The 22,666-nt window shown below is 34.5% G+C and overlaps 3 protein-coding genes across 9 annotated transcripts in view; 1 reads left to right on the forward strand and 2 right to left on the reverse strand.

Annotated features, from left to right (window-relative positions):
* LOC112527578 (TATA box-binding protein-associated factor RNA polymerase I subunit B) overlaps positions 1-611 on the reverse strand; it is a 15,219-nt gene extending 14,608 nt beyond the window's left edge. For 4 of the 5 annotated variants that reach the window (XM_025138299.1, XM_025138300.1, XM_025138295.1 and 1 more), the window contains exon 1: positions 422-611. The gene's annotated coding sequence lies outside the window, so the exon portion shown is untranslated. The remainder of the gene's footprint in view (positions 1-421) is intronic. The other variant, XM_025138297.1, reaches the window with a different exon arrangement.
* Positions 612-2,796: 2,185 nt separating this feature from the next.
* Positions 2,797-13,591, forward strand: LOC112527600 (AMP deaminase-like). Of its 3 annotated transcripts, XM_025138328.1 has the most exons (20): positions 3,163-3,245; positions 4,630-4,749; positions 4,832-5,019; positions 5,737-5,941; positions 6,441-6,619; positions 6,723-6,774; positions 6,909-7,036; positions 7,127-7,306; positions 7,452-7,519; positions 7,589-7,731; positions 8,524-8,585; positions 8,805-8,918; positions 10,109-10,249; positions 10,858-11,010; positions 11,202-11,255; positions 11,344-11,454; positions 12,123-12,296; positions 12,375-12,455; positions 12,982-13,080; positions 13,166-13,590. In XM_025138328.1, the coding sequence occupies exons 3-20, from the start codon at positions 4,867-4,869 to the stop codon at positions 13,232-13,234; spliced, it is 2,166 nt and encodes a 721-aa protein (XP_024994096.1). In that variant the 5' UTR covers positions 3,163-3,245; positions 4,630-4,749; positions 4,832-4,866; the 3' UTR covers positions 13,235-13,590. The 3 variants fall into 3 exon arrangements, with proteins under 3 accessions (XP_024994094.1, XP_024994096.1, XP_024994095.1); XM_025138326.1 differs by lacking the exon at positions 4,630-4,749 and having other exon boundaries at positions 2,797-3,245; positions 13,166-13,586; XM_025138327.1 differs by lacking the exons at positions 3,163-3,245; positions 4,630-4,749 and adding an exon at positions 3,277-3,669 and having other exon boundaries at positions 13,166-13,591.
* A 948-nt stretch (positions 13,592-14,539) lies between these two features.
* LOC112528491 lies at positions 14,540-19,999 on the reverse strand. Its single transcript, XM_025139521.1, has 4 exons — positions 19,391-19,999; positions 16,637-16,699; positions 15,756-16,412; positions 14,540-15,456 (listed from the first exon to the last, which is right to left on the reverse strand). The coding sequence occupies exons 1-4, from the start codon at positions 19,997-19,999 to the stop codon at positions 15,145-15,147; spliced, it is 1,641 nt and encodes a 546-aa protein (XP_024995289.1). The 3' UTR covers positions 14,540-15,144.
* Between the last annotated feature and the right edge of the window lie 2,667 nt (positions 20,000-22,666).

Below are 22,666 nucleotides of genomic sequence, written 5' to 3' on the forward strand. Positions count from 1 at the left end.
TGGATTTCAATTTCTCACAATCCAGCAAACCAAACACTGGATTGGAATGGATTTCAAATCCAAATCCCCCCAATTCCATTCCAATCCCGCAAACCAAACGCACCCTTAATGTCAACAACAGAAAATCAAAACAACAGAGATTGACTATAACATTATAACTTATCTCTATAACTACTAACTAAAACCTAATCAGTAATCAAAAAAGTGAGAAAACCAAAATAACAGAAAGTGACCAATCAGAAAAGCAAAACAACAGAGATTGTCTATATTCTCTAACATTATAACTTAACTTTATAGCTAAACCTAAGCAGTAAATCAGTGATCAGAGAAGTGAGAAAACCAAAAACACGGAAAGTGACAAAGTGTTGACCAATCAGAAAAGCAACTAAAAGAAAGGAGGGTAGGACTGTAGGATACTCACGGAGGAATGGCGACTCACAGAGGGAGTGCGGGACTGTAGGAGACTCACCGTCGACCGTCGGACTGGGAAGTGCAGCAGTGCCGAAGTGGAGACTGGAGACGACGATTGATCGACTCAATTGAGAGGAACTGGTGATTGAGGAAGAAGCGAATAGCACAGCGGCCCAGGCCAAACTTAAGGTGAAAGGGTTTGGATACCCAAATCGAACCGCTTAATCTGCGGGTGTGTCGGATAAGGGCTTCGGAGTGAACTGGGTGTGTGAGTCGGGTTCAAAGTAGTTCTAAAATATGAAATAGCATCTCGGGTAAATTGTTCGAAACAGAGATTTTGAGGAATTTTGATGTTTGGGATTACTTATAAAAATAATTTATTGATTTATTTTAGTGTGTTATTGGTAACAAGTATTTTTGAGTATGTAGATAAATAACTTATACCGATGTCAAACTGGTAATAAATTTTTTTTGAAAAAGTTAAACCTTTTTAACATTGCAATTACATGTTTAGCAGAGAGAAATAATATTTTATTTAATATATTGAATATTTTAATAATATAGTCAATAGTGAAATTGGCCAAAATAGATAGTTGTTAGAGTCTGATATAATTTTTTTAGAGTTTTTAGAATTTTGATACTAGATTTGAGGATTACTCAAACGTCAAGTTGTCAAGTCATCATCATCCTTGGTTTTCCTTTTAAATATATAAAGATTGATCGATAAAGATAAAGTTGCAAAGATTCATATAAATTTGTTTGTTTTGCAAAATGTAGTTATTAATCTTATCATTTTAAAAGGAAAACATCATATTTTCACATATCTACGTACATTTTTCAAACTAAAGATGTCTCATTAATATGGGGTTAACCAAAATCAAACCACACATCAAGACTTTAAAATACTTAACTCTCACAATATCACATCGTATGTGTTTCATCTTTGTTGATATATACAAATATTTCATATAAGTAGGTTTGTTTTCGAATTGAATGTAGTCATTTAGCCGACTAGTAATATTTTACCTTTTTATACCAACACTCATTCTTCAAAATTATAAATCAGATTTATCAAAAGTCTTAAAAACAATTTTTAATGCACAAAGTACAAAGTCTTAAAAACAGCTCATAATGCATTAATTAAGTACTACTACTTTATGTATTCAATCTTAAAGTCTCTTAATTTACAATTAAAATAACGCATAGTACAAGTTACCAATGCATATTATCTTTTCTTTTCATGTTTCCAAAATATTTTTGACACATTTCACTCATGTCTTCACCCTCTCATACCTCTATGTCTTTCCTCATCCCCCACTGTGAGATTCAAACTGATATTCCTCATAGTTATTAAAAGTTCTCTCATTCAATTTCTCTAGAACTCTTGATCTCTTGATTCTTTACTCTTGGTGTAAATCGAACATATTTGTGGAATCGTTTAAATATGTTGGATTTTAAGCTGTCATACAATTTTTTCATCGATAGACTGTAATTGGAATCATAACTCTTATTTATTCAAATTGTATTAATATGTAAAGACCAAGTGTAACTTATATCATCGTTAAATCTTTTATAATAAAACCAGTGAAACTTCAAAATCGTTAAAATTCACGCATCCCGCCGCATTACACAGATACGCAACTAGTTCTTCAAAATAAAGATTTTCCATTAACCTCGGGATAACCAAAATACTCCTTGCTTTATAATTTTAAAAAAATTAAAAAATCTTAAATTATATAAAGATTTTTATTTTATTTTATATGGTTAATAATATTTTTTTTATTTTTTATTTTCAAACTTCAACACAACCTCTCATAAATCAGAAGTGAAATAATACTTTAGTACCTCTTAAAAAATAAACGTCACATTTATATTTTCAAGGTTTATGAATTTTAATCAAGTTATCAAACAACGCAAGGTCCAAAAATCCTTAGAAAACAAACAAAATCGTTTAATCGAGTCATAATTAACTTTTAAAAACATAAAAAATAACAACTTACACAATTAAGTATAACCGGTTTGTACAAAAGCTTTCCTTTAATTATATATTTGTTAATTGATGTGTATTCTATGAAAATATCCTATCCATAAAACTGCCAAAAATCCCAGCTGATCCCAATTTTCGGTGCCATAACCGGTTATATGAGCCGGACCTTTGCCGGTCCTGGGCACTATTTGTATCCACTTTTTAAACACTCTTTTTGCAATTATTTTTTGAAGAATTTATGATGGGGTCGCATTTGGGCCAGAAAGAAGTCGTCCATATTTCTATATGTAGGCCCAATGGCCCATACATGAAGACACGTGAGCAAACTATCTTCGTCCCTTCATCAGTTCATCTCTCCTCCCTGCTGATAAAATAAAACCCTCGATCAAAACCCTGCTACACATTCAAAGCTTTACCAAAATGGATTCATCAGCTTCATCGCCATTGTCTCCGATTCATTTTGCATTAGCAACTTTATTTGGAGCTTCAGTAATGGCCATCTCAGCTTTTTACATACACAAGCGCAGTGTTGATCAGGTCATCGATCGCCTCATCAAGCTCCGTCGACGCCCCGATCGTAACTACCCCGAACACCAAGAGTTTTCTGGATATGAAGATGGAGATATTGATGCTGATAATAGAAGTTATCTCGACGACGACGACGACGACGATGGTGCTGGTGCTTATGTGATGAATAATCATTCTTATGGTATGTCCTGTTCGTTGCCGAATGTAGGGTTGGCTAATGAATGGATGAGTGAAAAAGTGGGTAAACCGGTGTCGTTTGGTTCTTTGGAGAAACTAGTTTCTGATAACTTGCCACCTCTTCGAATGAATCAAAGACAAGGTATGTTTTCTTGTTTCTGATTTCATTATATTATTAAGCTGCTACGTTAGTGATCCGTGTTACTTAATCTGTAATTAGTTCGTAACTATCTGACATTGTTTTAAGAAGAGCAGTACTCCTTTTGGGCCACTTTTCTGCTGGAAAAATGAAGAAATGAATTTATAGTTTTGTTCTCCGCTAGAAGGCTATTTTTCAACTTCAAAAACTGAGCTGCAAGCCCATAGGTTCCAGGGATTTCTACCTGAGTGGCACAGTGATGCAGGATGAAACTAAGAAAACAAATGACGAAGAAAAAAGAATTATGGATTCGATAGCAAATTCCTCCTTTCTTCTCCGAAAGTAAGCTAGTGCTTCATGCGCTCAGATATTTGCTGCAACCTCCGTGATTCTGATCATCCAATAATAGCAAACACCCAATGTCAAGGTAGTTGATCAAATGGTCAAAGAATTTATTTGGGATCAATGGAGTGGCTATTGTTATAATATGGTTTTACGTTGTGCTTGCTAGTTACTCTCATTGCCATAAAGTTTAGAATGTAGAACTTGTGGTTTCAAATATTTAACAATGGGTTTATCCAATATTGAATGGTAGGAGGCTCAATAGGAGTTTAGTTTGTGAGGATTATTACAAAATGATTTTCTTGTCAGCAAGCTGGGTTTTTGATCTTGTCTAACAGGAATACCACGAGGTTACGCCATAACAGTAATTGTTTAGAAAGAGCTCAAGGAGCTTCATGAACTTCTTAAATTGCTGGAGTTGTTGCCTTCAGATATACATTTCCATAGAACTTTAGTACGTCCATGAATGTTGATTAGGCCGTGCCTTACAAAAAGCATTTCAGAAGTTTCTGTTTTGATTGGTAATAGCAATTTGTAAATGAGGGCTCAAAGCAGAACAGCAACACCACAACATTGTGTGAGGATAAGACCAACGGAAGTATGATAAAATTTCACAAGATCTATTATCCTTGTATTTGATTCCAGAGGTCCAAGGAGAGTTTGGATACATTTGTCTGCTGACAGCCTCTTTTTTCAAATTCTTGCATTGGCAGAAACATGTCACCTAATTTGGTTATATCTTATTTAATAATAAATTTTATATCCAAGAAAAACAGGGAATTGAAATGTAAACCTGAAATCTGAATAGCATGGTTCATCCCTTGGCCGTGTGGAATAAGACAACTTAAAATCATCAAAAGCAACGAAGTTGGACAAATGTGAATCAGTAAGACTAAGGCCTAACTTATACAGACTGTTTCAGTTGAACCTTTTTGATGATGTATTAGAAACATTTATACCTGTATGCTGCAGTTGGTTTGTACCAGTAAATTGTAGCAGGATGCCGAGACCTGTCTTACCATTCTATTTTCATGTTGTCTTCCAGGAATATAGCAAAATTTTGATTAATAAATTATCACAAAGTCCTGCAAACTGTAAGGGAAAATGAGAAAAATATCCTGCAAATGGAACAAGCTGATACTTAGCGTAATCACCTCCAAGTCATGTAGGACCACAGGATATCTATAGTAGCATGTGTTGCCTGTTCTTAGAATGATCTAACTAAAGTATTCACTTTTGTTTTGCAGGAGAACATCACCATGATAATCAATCTAATCCTAAGATGAGGGTGGGTTCTTTTGGTAGAATTCATACACCAAGATCACCAGGTAGCTATGCATATGATGGTGCTGATGATTCTGACGACGATGGAACTGAGACTGCTGTCGGGGAGGACAGTCAATATTTTGATGAGGGCGTAAACTCTTCTGCACACGTAATGGATTTGTCCTTTTACATAAGCAATATCCTTACGTTGCCATGCATTCATGTTGTATTTGCAATTATGATCTTGTAGCTTTTCAGTTGGTTTACAAATTTAAGATGTATTCACATAGACCCGGTTACAGAATTCATTGTTTCATTAAGGAAGTTGTATGGGTCTTTGATTATTAGAGCTTTATCAAGACGACATTTTTACAGTTAAAAATCATTGTCTGTATTTTTATTCGCCATGTTAGGTGTACTCTACATGTACCACCTGAATATCTGCATAAACTTGTTTATTGCTTGCTATGTCATAAATAATGAAAGCGATGTTGTTGGCACTATGGAGGAAAGTACTCAAAACTAGAGAGGCATAGGAGAGGGTTAGCTCCTCTTTTATGCAAGTAAGATGACCTTTTGTGTGAAGTTTGGACTCCTGATTGTGCGTCATGACTGGAAGACAGTATCTGAGCCGCTATTTGTGGTACGAGTTTTGAACACAGAACCTATAAGGCTGGCCCATATTCTATGGGGCTGGCATGGCAGATCATTAGCTGTTATTTAAATACTGCCATACTGGAGGCACCTTTGGCTGCTTTATTAGTCGATAATGATTATCTTGTTTTTCCCTTTGTGTTTTCCTGATTTTATTTTGCTTCAAATATTTTATATAGATCTGATTACGAAGCTCATTTACCAATATAACCACCACTTTATCTTATTTCAGGATATATACTCGAATATTCAGAGTATGTCTATGGTTCTGTCACAAGCTGAGAATGCAAACAATAATCAAGTTAATTCAAATGGGAAAATTGCAAAAGAAAATAACTCAACTGTAGAACACGGCAGTGAGAAGGTGGAACTCTCTTTAGAGAACATCCCAGTCAATGATCCCAACTTCATTTTACCACAAACAACTGTCATGAAAGGTACTCAGCCTCCTTCCTAAAGGTTTCACCAGTCTAGTATTCTTGCCTCTGTTCCTTCAAGCTTTTTTGGTATCAAGATCTTTATTGCTTTGAAAATGTCTAAGACTAGTATCGCTCCATGGCCGGCTGGATTGGTGTTTCCAATCGCCAGCTGATTTATTGAATTGTTATTTGTTCTCTTTATCTTCTTCTAGAGCTTTACTTCAGCACCTCCTCTGTTAAAAGATGTTGTAGTTTCTTATTATTTTTTTCAAAGTATTACCTTACTAAGAAGGGACTGCGTCTATTATTAGTTATCCAACTTCAGTACTTTACTAATCCTCCAGCCTCGATCGAAGTCATAATTTTAAAGTTGTTCTTGCTAGTTACTTGGATCCAACTTTTTTGTAGGTCTCTAAAAAGCTTTTCGTGTGGTCCCAATGTCCCATGTCAAATTCTATGGTTTACATACCTATTTATGTGCCCTTTCCACTTCTTCAACTATCTTTTCTGTATCCAGAGTCATTGAATCTTGAAGAGGAAGAGGTAAGGAAAATGATACGCGAATGCTTAGACTTGCGGGAAAAATATGTGTTCAGGGAAAAAAATGTTCCATGGACGCAAACACATGCTGGAGACTCTTGTTTATCTGATATTAGAAGAGATCCATTTCGATTTGTACCTGTTGAATCAACTAAAGTAAGTTGGTCTTTAGCTCTTCTAATTCCCAGGCAATCAACCAAGTCATTATTATTTTATCGTTTCTGCTTGATTTGTTGCCGTTTCTCTAAATTGCAAGCAGCACCACTTCAGGATGGAAGATGGTATTGTACATGTTTATGCCAGTGAAAATGGTAAGTCCAACAAACAAACCTGATCAATCAGGTTAATGCCAGATTGCACAAGTTCATTAACTTGTAGATTCAGTTACATGGTTTAATTTTTCATATATGATACTTAAACAGATGATTTTTTTTTCAAATTTCAGATTCAGTTGATCTCTTCCCTGTTGCAAGTGCGACGACTTTTTTCACTGACATGCATCACATTCTCAAAATAATCTCTGTTGGAAATGTTCGATCTGCATGTTATCATCGACTAAGATTTCTCGAGGAGGTATGTTTTCTGATATTTCTTTTAGAAGTTTGTTCCTGTGTTTGATTCATTTAAATTTATCATTGTGTCCTTATATTGAATACCATGCAGAAATTCCGTCTTCATCTGTTAGTGAACGCAGATAGCGAGTTTCTGGCTCAAAAGAGTGCACCCCATCGTGATTTCTACAATATCAGAAAAGTTGACACCCATGTGCATCATTCTGCTTGCATGAACCAGAAGCACCTTCTGCGCTTCATTAAGTCTAAGTTAAGGAAAGAACCTGATGAGGTATGCTCTTCATAGTTATCGAATTGTTTCACTCGTTTACTTGTCCTTGATTGGGGATCAATTTGAGATACAAATTTATTTGCTTGTAGTGAATGACATAGTTATCGAGTTATGTTCTGTGGTTGCGGTTCCATGATTTTTGCAGGTTGTCATATTTCGTGATGGACAATATCTGACACTGAAAGAAGTTTTTGAGAGCTTGGACTTAACCGGGTTGGTAGTAAACTGTGTATCTTCATTACCTCATAAAGTGTTTATCTCATGACTAGAAGTTGATTTCAGGTATGATCTTAATGTTGACTTATTGGATGTGCATGCGGATAAGAGTACATTTCACCGGTTTGACAAATTCAATCTCAAGTACAATCCTTGTGGACAGAGCAGACTCAGAGAAATCTTTTTAAAACAAGACAATTTGATTCAAGGTCTGTTTGTTGTAAAAAATACTAATATACTTTTCCCTCTCTTAACAAAATTATGAAGTACGCACTCTTAATATAAATGGACATTATATACAAAATATCTAATGACAGATGTATACTTTTATGGGCCATTTTTTTCTCTCTAATCATATCGATCATTGAGATTATTTATTGGCTTCTCTAGTGACTTTAATCTGAGCATCTTACATCAGAACACGTTGAGCAACAGTGAAAGTCAAGCAGTCTCGAATGGACATTGAGTTGTTGAAGGAACTTGAAATGGATTAGTATGGTGCATAGACTAATGACATGCTCTAATAACTGAAGTTTGAATACAATTGAATGGAGTGATTGAAGCTTAACGGCACTTTCAAGAAAAAGTCTTAAAGAGTATACATTTATTAGTTTAAAGGTCAAGCAAACATTTTTTGCTCTCTGACAATCATGATTTAACTTAGTAAAGAGTTGGTAATATTTCTGAAGCATTCTATCAGGACAATGCTACCTGATAACCCTTTTCCTGTTAGTTATTAAACCAACTGTATTATATTTTTGTGCAACTTACCAGAATATTTTTGCCGTATTTGTGTATTTATTAAAAGTCTTGATAGTGGAAATGTGGAATCACGTTGATGCTTCCTAACTAGTAACTAGTAGTATTCCTTATTGCTTCAAGACCTATTTATTTGTTTTCCTTTAACTTGTAGCGTATTCGTCAATCGTCATTGATCTTTCACTTTATTTCTTGTATCAAAATCTGTCATGTAAGAAAAATACTTATCCTTATCATCTCAGGTCGTTTCCTGGGAGAATTGACGAAGCAAGTTTTATCAGATCTTGATGCAAGTAAATACCAGGTGTGGTTACCCAAATGCTGAAACAGTTTTATCGATGTGTATTGAAGGCTTCATATGGTTTATACGATGCTATTATTTTAGCATTTCATACTAGTCTATTGTTTGCTCAAAGAAGCATCTATATTTTCCACATACACGACAATGTTGTACTTAAGTACATCAATGAATTTGTATTAGAGAAGTTTGGGCGAGTTTAAGATTATGCCTTTTTCCTTCCAGGTGGCAGAGTATAGGGTGTCCATATATGGAAGGAAGCAGAGTGAATGGGATCAGTTGGCGAGTTGGTTCATCAACAATTCAATTTACAGTGAGAATGCTGTTTGGCTTATTCAAGTATGTAAAAATACATGCATCCTCAAATTCTTAGTATTTTTGTTTTTTAGAATGTTGTGTTGGGAACTTCGTTCAAACTGTGAAGAATAGTACTGTATGCAATGATTTGTTTGTTTGTGAGCATTGGAACTTAGGGGGCGTTTGGTTCTGACAGAGGAATGAAGATGAACAGGGTATGAAAATGGGAATGAATTTTCATTCCCCCAGTTTAACCTGGAATGAAAATTTAGGCTTCTGGGGGAATAGAATTATTATATTATATAAAACCAAACAGTTTCTTTTATTTTCATTCCCAATAATTACTGCTTAATACCTCTAACCAAACACCCCCTTACCTACAACATGGCTTTGAAGCAATTTCATGCTTGCTCTTCTGTAATCTAATGTGATGAGCATGTTGGTTTCTTTGAAAATGGAGTAAGCCTATATTTGTTAGACAATTCTGAGACCTCTCTGGTAAGAGAGCCTTCTGCATTTACCATTCTCTTTATGAACCTGATTTCTGCTTATTCAATTGAATCCTTGTTGAAAACATGTATATTGTTCACTTAATTAATTGTGATTTTGTAAATATCATTGTTTCTTATCCTTTTAAGTTTGAGATGGCTCAAGGCTTATGGCACCTTCATTAGGTTGTAGGAGCAGATTATACGTGCACAGCACAGCTGAAAACGTTAATTAAGCACATCCCTTTATCTTTTGGTTCCAGCTTCCCAGACAACCTTCTAGGACGCTTTGGTCTTTTTTTATGCTTTAACATGTGTGGAGCAAGATGAATTGTGACTGTGTTAGCATGAGTTGTCTTCGAAAAGCAAAAATATACAATTTTGAGAGTTCATAAATAAGTAGTAAAATCATGCTGTAAGAATGATCCTAAACCCTCTGTGAGATAGCAAGAAACTTGTGTCGTATTTGGTGATGAACCTTTTTAGGCTCTAGCTTATGAACTTGTGTCGTGTTTGGTGGAACTGCATGTTTGGAAATATCTGTTCTTGTATGTAATTTCTTTTAAGCGCTTTTGCTGCTTCATGATGATAGGAGAAATTACTTATGAGCTTTGTTTAATTTCTCTCATTAGAAAGACAAGTTTCATTCAGGAAACTCATTGTGCTTCATTTGAGTATGGTCTTTTTAACACACTTGACTTATCTACATGTTTTGTTATTTTTTTCTTGGGGGTTGCTGTTCAGCTTCCACGACTATATAACATTTACAAGAGCATGGGAACAGTTACATCCTTTCAGAATATATTGGACAATGTGTTCATTCCACTTTTTGAAGTCTCGGTTGATCCGAAATCTCATCCTCAGCTGCACATTTTCCTAATGCAGGTAAAGTATACTATTTTTTAAATATAATATTCTGTACTAACTCTAATGTTAGATTCCAGGCTTTAAGTGAATAAGGAAACCCTGTTTGACAGGTCTCCAACACCCATTTTGATGTGTTATATGATGCATATTCATACAATCTTCTGCTTCTTTATGGTTCTACAGAGAAGAGAGATTGTTCTTCATAAGTTGCTATACATTCCGGATTTAGTATTCATTGTCTTTATTTGCATCGTTTCAAGTCTTCGCATTAGATTCTCGAAAGTGTTAGATGGTAAGATACTGATTGGATTGCTAGGTCTTTTAATTGAATTTTGATGGCATGAGCTCAGTTTACTTTTGAATACTCTTTTTAGATTAAAAATCCAAACGGCAGAAAAAAAACCGCGCTAGATCAGTTCCTAGTAGACATATGACCGTGTTTGAGTTGCTGAGCACAAAATTTATAAGGACTTCTACAGTTGCTGCATAATTTCATTTTTGATTGCTGATACGTTATGCAGTATATTTTGTAAAGTTAGAAGAAGTTGAGAAATCTTCTACAGGAAGGTATTTCTAGAACATGAGTTGCTGTTTTCCTTTGGGCATGATTCTCTTTTCCATGATAGGTGGTCGGCCTTGATCTTGTGGATGATGAAAGCAAGCCTGAAAGGCGCCCCACAAAGCACATGCCCACACCAGCTGAATGGACAAACGATTTCAATCCTGCTTACTCGTATTACGCGTATTACTGCTATGCCAACCTCTATACCCTTAACAAGGTTAGTACTTTTTGTTACTTCTTAAATTTGTTTGATCGGATGAGTAGACACAAACATCCTTCTTCTATGAGGTTTGAAGCCTTAAACTCCCACCCTCAAAGTTCCCTTGGGTTGGATGGGTGAATTTCTCTTATCTGGGCATCTACTGTAGCCACTTGAATTTGACTAAATTAAGCTTATGTTCTTCTCAGCTCCGTGAATCAAAAGGACTGCCAACAATTAGACTGCGGCCTCATTGCGGAGAGGTTACCAACTTCCACTGCCATTTCTCACCTTTAATTTATCGCTTTTTCCATGGTGGTTGGACTTTATTTTATGTTACAATCCATGCAGGCAGGTGATATCGACCATTTAGCAGCTGGCTTCCTTCTATGCCATAATATTTCTCATGGGATCAATTTGCGGAAATCTCCTGTATTGCAGTACTTGTACTACCTTGCTCAGGTTAGCCAGTGACTCGCCTACCTACCTTTGGAGGCTAATAAGACTGATCAACCTTCAACTTGGTTCCCTTTTCTGCTGCTTTCTAAATAATTTGTGTTTTTGTGCAAGCATCATTATGAAATTAGCTACGGAGTCGATATTCCCACCATCCCAAAATAAGTGTCCATTTTTTCTATCTCGAGATTGTATCAAATAAATGTCCACTTTCAGAAGTAAGCGCCGATCTTCCAATTCTACCCTTGATTATAAGATGGAGAGCTTCATTACTCCCTCTATTATTAAAGGTAAAATTGTTGGTTAGAGCATTCACGATGGAGCTTTTTTGTCATCTAAGATTATGGAAAATCTCCTTGACAGAAAAAGCGGCCTTTGTGTTGTAAGGACAAGCTTTCAATTTTTTTTGCTTGTTTTACTTGGCTACCCAAAATTTGTGGGTCCCACTATTTTGGAGAAAGCTTTAACAAAAAGCTTACCGGATGCTCTTATTTAATTAAAAAGTGTAGTATTTACACATTTCTAAGACTGTTTTCCTTTTTCACCGTGGACATTTATTTGGACAGAGTAATTAATTTTATGTTTCTGCTTTGATTAGTCAATGGATGACGGACCTAGCTTTGGGGGCTGATACCATCTTGTCTCAGTATTTAATAATTAATTTAACGTTTCAGATCGGATTGGCTATGTCTCCACTGAGCAATAATTCCCTTTTCCTGGACTACCATCGCAACCCATTTCCCATGTTCTTCCAGCGTGGCTTGAATGTTTCACTCTCCACCGATGATCCACTTCAAATTCATCTGACAAAAGAACCTCTGGTGGAAGAATACGGTGTTGCAGCCAAGGTCTAATTCCTCCTCTCCTCTGTGTTGTATTATTCTGTTATCTGTTGTTTGCCTTACATAATCATTCATGCCTTTCAGGTTTGGAAGCTAAGTTCCTGTGACCTTTGTGAGATAGCAAGAAACTCCGTTTACCAGTCTGGATTCTCACATGCAGCCAAGGTGCACTGTTTTAGCCACAAAGTTTACCAACATTTTATAATTTATTTCTTCTTAAATGGCTGTGTTTATTTTAAATTGACAATGTAAACTTTGTTAATGACATCGATACCAGTAATTACTATAATCAAGCAACATATGAATTATATATACTCTTTCATTCTAGAGAAGGAAATCCAAAAGAAACCAAATGAACCCCATTATATATCCAACACCCAAACAGAGGTAGGGGTAGGATGTGTGTAGAACAAAAGATAATAGGGGACAAGTATGGTAATATAACAGCAAAGTGGGTGCAACCAAACAACAAACCAATAAAGCAGGAGGAACACTAGATTTGGCAAACGGTAAAGAAAAGAAGTAAAATTAAGGTGCGAATAATATACAAAACAAGTCTTTAAAATGTCAAGTTTCAAGTATGTTATAATATTTTCATTGTGTTTTGAGCATTGATGAGCAAGTGTAAAGTGTTTTGTTGAATGATAGATAAAATTTCGGAAAGAAATTTAGGTGTTGTGGGTAATTGCAGGAACATTGGCTTGGTGGGAAATATTTCAAGAGAGGACCTGAAGGAAATGATATACAAAAGACAAATGTACCCCGAATGAGGATTTCCTTCCGTCATCAGGTATGAGATTTTTCATGATTAAAATTTGAGAGTAGTAGTTGTTGTAAATTGTAATGATAATTTGGGATGTTGGTTGGTTTTGCAGACATGGACGGAGGAGATGCAGTATGTGTATTCAGGACGAGCCAGACTACCTCAAGAAGTCGAGTTTTGATGGCAATAACGACACACACGAGGTGCATCCCCAGAGCCTGCATATCTTGCAGTTAGGTTGGTTAGAGATGTGTAGTTGAAAACTCACAACCCCATTTCTATTTCTACTTCTGGGGTGAGTTGAGAAAATAAAGAAACATAACCTACTTGTTAAAGCAGTTATTGTTGTTATTATGAAAAACAAGAAAAAGAAAAAGAAATGGCAATTGTTAGTTTCTTGCCAAATTCAGATATTACTTTATAACCATTTTGAAGGTTTGAAACAAGGCTACTGGATGACCCTGTTACTGGTCTCATTGGTAAAGGTTACTCTAAGGAAGATTTTGATGAGGCATTTAGGGACTGTTTACTTGTGGCTTAATTAGGCTTATTGATCTATCTGGCCTATTCGCACAATTTATTTGGCTTGTTTACTTACGACTTATTCGTATAGAATATGACTTAATCGCACAGATAGAAATGGTGTGTTGTCTCCATTCAGCCACAAAAAGGACACCTCTGCCTTTTATTTAAAGCATCGCCTCTTTTTCAAATGAGACATACCATCGTCAACCTCTTTATGATTTTTTGTTTTGATGTTCAAATAATTAATATTGGGGGGTAAATCGGTCATTTATGTTATTCAGACTGTTGGTTCAAATAAGAAAAATAAACAATACCACCCATTTATCCAGATAGACAAATTTATCCATACAAGACTTAATAAAAAAATTGGGTAAACAACCCCTTAGTCCTGTTGTACTTGCAGTATGCTTTCGACCATCCATTCAAAAAGATTTCCTTGATGCATGTGCAGTTCTTTTGATTTTCTTAAGCATTAGCGAAATATGACATGACTCGGGATGAATATGACTACTCTATATTTTTCTTTTCATTTCAAAAGGAACATAATAAGAGAGTCGAGGAAAGTTATGTTAAGAACCCAAATTTGATTAAGAACCGGGAACTGCCCATGACGCGTCATGTGTCATTCAGTATATAACACATTCATGGTGAATATGATTTTTATTTATCATGAATTGCACATTTATGATGTATATGCCACATGTCTAGTTGTAAGACAATTTTTAAACGGAATGTCGGAGTACTACTTTCTAAGCATTGAGGTGGCTAGATCTCGAAATGACATATTCATATGTGAACATGGTTAATCATATCATTATAACAAGCGATTAGTTTAAAAAAGAATTAGGCTTTGATTTGCAGTCTTATCTTATTTCTCTACTCGTTGAAGAATTAACTTTCATCCAAATTTTGTAAAATCAACTTAAACATTCATGATACATGTGCATCATAACAAAATAGATAGCTAGAAAAGCAGAGATCTCATAACATAATAACTTGCAACATCAAGTGTTCATAAAGTCACTGGTTACAATAAGCCCTTGTATAGATAGCTACAAACACCGGGACGCTTGCACAAGTACCTATAATAAGCCACTTATTCCATATGACACTTGAAAGGAAAACTAAACACTAAATTTGTCGGAGGTAGTACCGTCCTCTTTTCTTAAAAACCTAACATTGAGTGGCGATATTTGTTTCAGTTGTCGCATCCCAATGATTAACGGATCATTCCTAAATGCGAGATTGCAACTTAGAAACCCTAGGTTTACCTGAGTAATTCTAAGTTACTTGATCAACCCTAGCTCGACTCAACTCGACTGTTAATAACATTATTGTAAGATAAAGACCTTGAAAATCCTCTTCTTGAGAACTCTATACAACATACTAGTACGATTTTCCCCTTCGAGGAAATTCAACAACCCAATCAAATTTGTTGTAATTAAAATGTCAGACAGTTTTGACATGACATCTATAACAAATTTGATTGATTTATTATACTCACTCGTTAACTTAACTGGTTCTTTAGTATCCTTCAGTAACAAAACTTTATTCAACGTTTGTCAACTAACCCTTGATGCGTAATTGTCTCTCACCTTGGGAGGAATTTGGAACGACGACAACTTTCATGGTGAAGTTGTTGGGAGGAAGCTCCAATTGGAGCGGGTAAAGCTTCCCATCCAGTGGACTTGGAGAACAGACAGTTATGTTGTGTAGTCGAGTTTCTTCCTCTAACTTTCGAGTCAACTCATTAACTCGGTTCCCTTTGAAACTAATGCAAAACCCGTGCTCATCTTCGTCGCTGTCCTCAAAGTCATCTGAGACCACATGGTAATATATTGCTCGACCTTCTTCCCTCTTCAGCGGTGAGTCAATCGACTGAAAACCAACCAAAAAAAAAATAACAAACAGTCAAATCAAATATAAATCCAGTATATCTCATTCAGGTATAGCATGAGGGTAAGATTTACAAAAACCCTTTTTCAAATTAGACACCTAAACCTAAACAGGTGGTGGGTCTGAGATTAGTAAGATTGCATAGCGGATTGGATATCCAGGTTAATAAAAAAAAAAATTACACCTAAAACATTTCAAAACTTGAGTCTACAGAATTGAACAGAGTCATCAAAATTTCAGATAATTAAGAAGATTGTTTAAAAAAAAAAGTTCAATTATACCTCTTGATTGGAGAAAGTAGGGGACTTTGACCAATTAGTGGAGGGCGAACCGGGTTCAGAGGAAGTAAAAGAATCTGCATAAGGAACCAACTGCAGCGGCAGTCTTGGTGCCGGCGGCGACTGGACCGTGATATCGATTTGCCACATGATCCAATCCTGGGTGGCGGTTCGGTGAGGAATGTCGTGTGTAACTGAATTCCTCCACGGCGGAAGTCCGCCATTAGCCCTCAAATAGTGTCCATACCTCGTCTTCAGCTTCACCTGTTTCCCTCTCCCCAGAGGTTCCCACTCCACCGACGAGTCAAGCCGGCTCGGCACCGTTTGTAGCACCTTCTTTCCGGTCAATCCGAGCAAGAAAGGGTGGTTGGATGCCGTCAAGTACTTACCGTAGCACGATTTCAGGCGAATGATGGTGACATTGTCGGGAGTATTTTCGACAAACTCGATGCTCCAGTAGTTATTCTTGGTGGTGCCATGACGGTCTTGGGAAACAGACTCTTGGTCGTAATCGGCATGGAGAAACTTGCCGTGGCGGCTCCTTAGCCGGACCGTCTTGGTGTTGCGGAGGAGTTCCACCACCGGTGGTCCTGATTCTTCTACCAGACGCCTTGGTTTGATCAACTTCATCGAGAACTTCAACCGGAAAAGTGGAAGTTTCTGCGAAAAGATCCAAAAACCCAGAAATTATAAGTGATGAAATTGTAGTGTCATGAAAAAATCTTCACCCATTTTCAGATCGGTATTAAAAACGGAGATGATGACGTGTCCGGTTTGCGGTTTAACGACCAACAAAAATAACGTGTTTTTTTAATAAATAGTCTAAATTTTATATTTTTTGTGATTTAAAGGTATATCATAATAAACGACGAAATGGAACGGACCTCTAATTGGAAAGATCGTGGCACACCAATGGAATTTATTCGAGACTTGGAGTTCCAAAAGAACTATATAACCAAACATAGAAAGAATGATTAAATGGAAATAGAAAACAATTAATAAATATGTATTTAAATCAAGCAATAATATATGTTCTGCATATGGGATAGGTTATATCGACATTAATGGCTAAATGTCTATCTATTTATTAATTTCTATTTTACATATATTATTAATTAAATTTACTTTCTATGAAGATTTTTAGATATATAAACCTTAAATAAGATTTTAATTAAATTTATTATCTTCCCATAAATATAAACCCATTTTATGTTATATAGTTATGAATTTAATTAAAACATATTTAAGATCTGTAAACTTATCAGATTTTAAGTTGATAATATTTTTTTAATATAATCTGATTATAATTTCAAAATTATAAAAACTAAAGATATTATTTTGGATAAACTAGTTTACACTATTTTCTTTCTTTCAAGCAAAGATTATACAAAAATCATAAACTTTTGGTCACAATTTCCGATAAGATTCACACATGGAAATCGAGAGACCGTGTGAGGGAATATATGTAGGTGCTACATGAACCATACCACCCTCAAGAGGTTCCGTACATGTAAAGCCCCACAGCTTTTTCAAATTGCAGAACTGTCCCTCAACTATTGATATATTCCATTCTATACCCTTCAACATCTTTAACTTGATAAATACACTCCCAACAGTTTAGTAAACCACTTTTACTTTGGAAATATTGTACATCGTTGCAAATAAATCACATTTTTTTTTTTACTTTTCAAGAATGAATTGGAGAAAGAAAAAAGAGAGTAAAAAATATGATAGTTTTTTTTTATATTGGTATGTTGATAATTTATTCAAACTTGTACTTTCTTGTGATTGTTAACATATTTCTTTCATAATACAATACAAGAGATATGTTCAACTGTTCAAATGAAAACCATAAATATTTTAATAACCGGGTAACTATCTATTTCATGTAGTATTCATGATGAATATTCATTATTCTTCATGAACAATAAAAGAAATTAATAGATGGTTTCTTAGTACTTGAAATATCTATAGTTCTCATTTGAATCAAGCCTTACAATAGTAACAGTTAGCTTGTAACAAACAAATTTAATTGTTCAAAGAGTTGATCAACAGAAAAATTAACCCCATTTCATTTGATTGGTAATATAATATCTCACATGTTTCAGATTTTTGTATCGTAATTCTTTTGAGTGGGAGGAGGGTCAAAAATTTGGTCCATCGCTTAGCACTAGTAAAGATGATAATGAATCAGATTCTCATTGTCACCGAATTTTTTAGTTTTGGATGATTAAACCATGTCCACAGATACCAAAGAATCCAAATGAATACAAATATCATTTATTCTATCAATTTTATGATCAAATAAACTAATGTATAACCCCTAACAACTTAGTTTTACCGTATGATTAATTTAATCAAATGCTATCGTTCGTTAAGTAATTTAATTTACTCCAAATCTTGTATCATACGTTAGAATGAAACTAGAACAATATTTAATTTAACCCATATAAAAAACCCCTCAAACTTTAAGCTAAAGTAGACTAAAGATTTGATCATCTAAATAATAGTGAAATGACATGTCCACCCTCAAAAGGAGAAAACATAATCAAAAAATGGTGTGTGGAAAAGGTGGTATATCTTCACTTCAAGTGGAGCATTGGTAGAGGTGTGCATGCATCTTACATGTCCACTAACATGATGGATGATGTATGATGACCATGTTTACCATCCACCATTGCCTGCCCTTGGAATTTTGACATCTTAGTGGCCAATACACACTTTCTTAGGAGGTCCATTACTTTAATTTCCCTTCCCATTCACACATTTGGTCCAAACTCCAAGTGGGATTTTATGTTTCAATGTTTTTTTCTTTACTAAATATATTATTATATTAAAAAACAATCATTTTTAATCATTAAATGTGAATAATATTTTTATAAACATAATGTGTCTTATCAAGAATCGATTAGATTTAATCATACTGTCTTTAAATACTACAGTTTAACCATACAATTAGTCAACTAAAACGGACATATATATTTATAACATTGACTTATGATTGTTTTGATTATAATTATTTCAAATGTATGAATAACTTTTTATTAATTACATATATTTTATAGTAAACTAGTTTTCTTTAAAAAAATACTTTATAATAAAACAAAAAATACAAAAGTTAGAATAGTTACAACACCTTCTACGACAAACATAATTAAAAAAGTATAACATGTTTTTCGAAAATATTAAAAAAATTCCCGATTTTGCCATTAATACCTACATATCATACACATACCATATATGTTTAATTCAATTAAAACACTTTCTTTTCTAGATATATTATAAAATTTATTTATATTTATTATATTTATGAAAAGACATTTTATATTAATATCAGTCATAGGATTCATTTATTATTTTGATTATGAATAAACTTCACATATTTGAACAATAACCTAACAATTATTCGAATTAAGCGTTAAATAAAATATCTGAACTTTATAGATAAACAATAATTAGTTATTTTTAAAAATATACATCATTAAATATTATATTTGTTAAAATATTATTATACGATATAATAGTAAAAAGTGCTGAATTATAATAAAAATACAACTTTAAGTAATTTGTTAATCGTTATTTTGTGATAAGAAATAATCAAATATTTAATTGGAGAAGCAAAAAAAGAAGAAAAGTACCTTCATCATCGATAGGGTAGGGCTCCGAGGTGAGAAGCGGGAAGAGTGGACTGATATCGGCGATCCGAGCTCCCTGCCGGAAAGTTCACCGGAGGCCGACGAATAACTTGATACGATGGATAAATTACGATCATTATTATCCTCTTCATCATCCGGTATATCTATAGCCTCAACATCCCACAGAATACAACTATTCGTTGCACTCGTAAAACTACCGTCATGCGTCACGGTGTTTCTCCATGGCGGCATCGCTCCGTTTGCCCTCAAATACGTTCCTCCGGACGACTTCAGCTTAAACTGAAAGCCGTCCCTCACCGGCTGCCACTCGATCGATAAGTCCTTGGTGTTTTCCGCCACCGATTGGATGACTTTGTTGCCGGTCATGCCGAAGAGGAGAGGCGTATTGGTGGCCGTTAAGTAACGGCCGTAACAGCTTTTGAGACGGATGACGTGACCGTTTGATTCAACATGCTCGATCAGCCACCCAGCGGCGCGTGTTGCGGAGGCGCTGCTGCTTTGCCGGACTGTCTCGTGGTCGTCGCCGGCGACGAGGTATTTGTCGAGACTGCTTTTGAGTCTTACGGCAACGGCTTTCTCGAAGAATTCCATTTTGATTATGGAGAGAGAAGGAGGAGGGATTCGATTTGCACATTAAATATCCTTTGCTTTTTATTATAGAAGAATTCAGAATAATTTACAAAATCCACCCCCAGACTTTTCAATAGTTTACAATAACATCCATCCAGAAAGTTGTTTCTTGCGTATTTTTTTCTTCATACTTTATCAAAATTGTCACACCGGTTGGTTTGAAGGGTAAAGGTGTAATTTTCACGCTCGTACTAAAAATTGTTATATCATATGTATACATTTGAGTAAAATTAAAAAAAACCGTCCTCGGGGTTTACCCAAAAAGTGAATATCGTCCTTTTAGAAACTACAAGGTCCATCGTCAAGGTTTTAATTCGTTGCAGAAATCGTCGTTGGCCCTAATGGTGGTCATCTTGTGCCATTAATTGCCCTCATGTGCTAGTTTCCGGAGGCTAACGGTTGTACATGTTATTTAAACAAACGTACAAGTATTTATAATCTAAGGTCGTGTTTTTGAAAGAAAATAAAAGAAAGGAGATCAAAGGAAAATAAATGACACATTTTTTTATGTGTGTTTTTATTAGGAAAAGAAGGAAGGGAAAGAAAGAAAATAAATTTACGTGTTCCTAATAATAAAAGAAAGTAAATGAAAGATGTTCTTTTTCAAATATACATTTATTTATTTTCTTACTTTTTATAATTGATGGATAGATATGTAATTTACTGATTTTACTAATAACTTTAATCGTTATAATTAATTTCTTTCCTTCATTTTCCTCCCACGTTTGGGAAGAAAGTCACCATTTATTTTATTTCCGTTTACTTTCCATTTCTTTCTAAAAAATTCTGACAACGTGTGATGTTTTCTTTTCCCCCCACTTTCCCTTTCTTTTTCGTCGTAAAACAAGTCTCGAGAACACAACTAAAAATCTAAATTAACCCTAGACCTTCCAAAAATGAAAACCACGAACGGTTTCTCCATGTTCATTTCAATTTCGTCTATTCTCCGAACCTTCAAGTTCAACATCCTCATATTGTATGTATTTCTCTATCTCAATTTACTTGTCATCAATTTAGGGTGAGATGAAGATCAACATCATCATCTCCATCTCATTGATCTTCCAACACCAACGTTGCAAAGGATGGCAGGGTTGTTCTGAAGGATTGTTCTGAAGTGAGTCGAGTGCATGTGTTCTTCAATGACTTAGTGGTGGTGGTGCATTGCTATTGTTCTTCATTGATTCAGTGGTTTTGGTGTTGTTTCAACGGTGATAGTGATGCTCTCTCCTTACAATGTTGCCATCTTGGTTTTGATTTAGGTTTCAATTTTAGGGTTTTAACTTTAAAGGGTTTGATGTTTTTGATTTAAGGTTTTGTAAATGAATTTTTGGAATAAGCAAATTGTCGTTCACATTGTTCATAATGTTCTTGAATTTTGATGATGAATTTTCGTTTAGTTTTTTCTATAGAGATGCTTTAATCACTTGGACACAAGTTTTAAAACATAAACATAAAAAAATAAAAGAAAAAGGATAAATATTTTGCAAGTAAAATGACCAACATACGTGAGGGAACTTAACGACACAAGATAACGGTCGTTGGACGATTTTTGGCAACGAAATTGATACCTTGTTGATGGTTCTTTTTAATTTCGGAAAAGACATGACAATTCATACTTGCTTTTCGGGTCAACCTCAAGAGCTATTTTTGTATTTTATTTACACTTAAATGGTAAACCATGCAAATTTGTGAGTGTTATTTATTTTACAAAAGGTTGGGTGTTTTATATCTTTATTGTAAGATCAATCTATACGGTTCTGTTTTATCAATTAAAGTAAAACAATAATGAACCTTAAGAGGTGTCTCATAGTAAAGATTGAGTGAACCACGGTAAATCGGTGTCAAGTCTTTTATATCTTTACATTTTTAGCAATGTTTGTACGTGTGAGATTTGTGGTGTTTTTGGGATTTGGTATTTTTAATTAGAGTGCAAACCGTCCGGATTTGATTATTATTTGCAAAATCTACTCATGTATCCATATGGGACAGATTATTACAAACTCCTTCAATTAAATTATAGATGTCCTCATCAGGTTTCACTATAATCTTTCTTGTAACTGGCGATATGATATGATTAGTTTTCCTATAATTCTTCATTTTGAGATTATATTAGAAATGTTGTTAATAACTGATATATTAAAATAAACATTGGTTTTTATTTTGGTCAAAACTTACCTTTAATTTTGTGTATGTGATTCAACTATTATATTATTGTTTTTTCAATTTATTTAGATTTATTAAACTTGATAGTTTAGTCTTGATTTTATAATTTTTGTTTAAAAGAAACAAATATAACAATGTATTTTTAAGATCAAATTGTTTATTCCGTAAAAAACATAAACAATAATTTATTTTAACAGTTAATTTAATTCAAACAAAAGGAAATAAAACGACTCTTGACATTTTAAATGGTGTTCATAAATCATAAGGGCATATCCAGTGCATGACACTCTACCAGAGTGTCATGGACTGCCACATCAGCATTCCACTCACCATACAACTCTATCATTTTATACCCACACTCCATAACACTCCAATGAGTTTAATGGATTTCCACATCATATATATATATATATATATAATCTATAAATATAATTTTACCAACAAATTTAAAAATCTACTAAAAAC

The sequence above is a fragment of the Cynara cardunculus genome (genome assembly GCF_001531365.2).
Source record: "Cynara cardunculus var. scolymus isolate 2C chromosome LG 15, CcrdV1, whole genome shotgun sequence".
NCBI classification, from domain to species: Eukaryota; Viridiplantae; Streptophyta; class Magnoliopsida; order Asterales; family Asteraceae; genus Cynara; species Cynara cardunculus.

Excerpts from the sequence above, each read along its gene's own strand:
- LOC112527600 (XM_025138326.1), top strand. The coding sequence starts at position 2,819 with ATGGATTCATCAGCTTCATCGCCATTGTCTCCGATTCATTTTGCATTA. Across the intron at positions 7,037-7,126 it reads GACTAAGATTTCTCGAGGAG|AAATTCCGTCTTCATCTGTT; the intron begins GTATGTTTTCTG and ends AATACCATGCAG. Across the intron at positions 11,455-12,122 it reads ACTTGTACTACCTTGCTCAG|ATCGGATTGGCTATGTCTCC; the intron begins GTTAGCCAGTGA and ends TTAACGTTTCAG.
- LOC112528491 (XM_025139521.1), bottom strand. The coding sequence starts at position 19,999 with ATGGAATTCTTCGAGAAAGCCGTTGCCGTAAGACTCAAAAGCAGTCTC. Across the intron at positions 16,700-19,390 it reads CTACCCTATCGATGATGAAG|TTCTTTTGGAACTCCAAGTC; the intron begins GTACTTTTCTTC and ends TTGGTTATATAG. Across the intron at positions 16,413-16,636 it reads CACGATCTTTCCAATTAGAG|AAACTTCCACTTTTCCGGTT; the intron begins GTCCGTTCCATT and ends ATCTTTTCGCAG.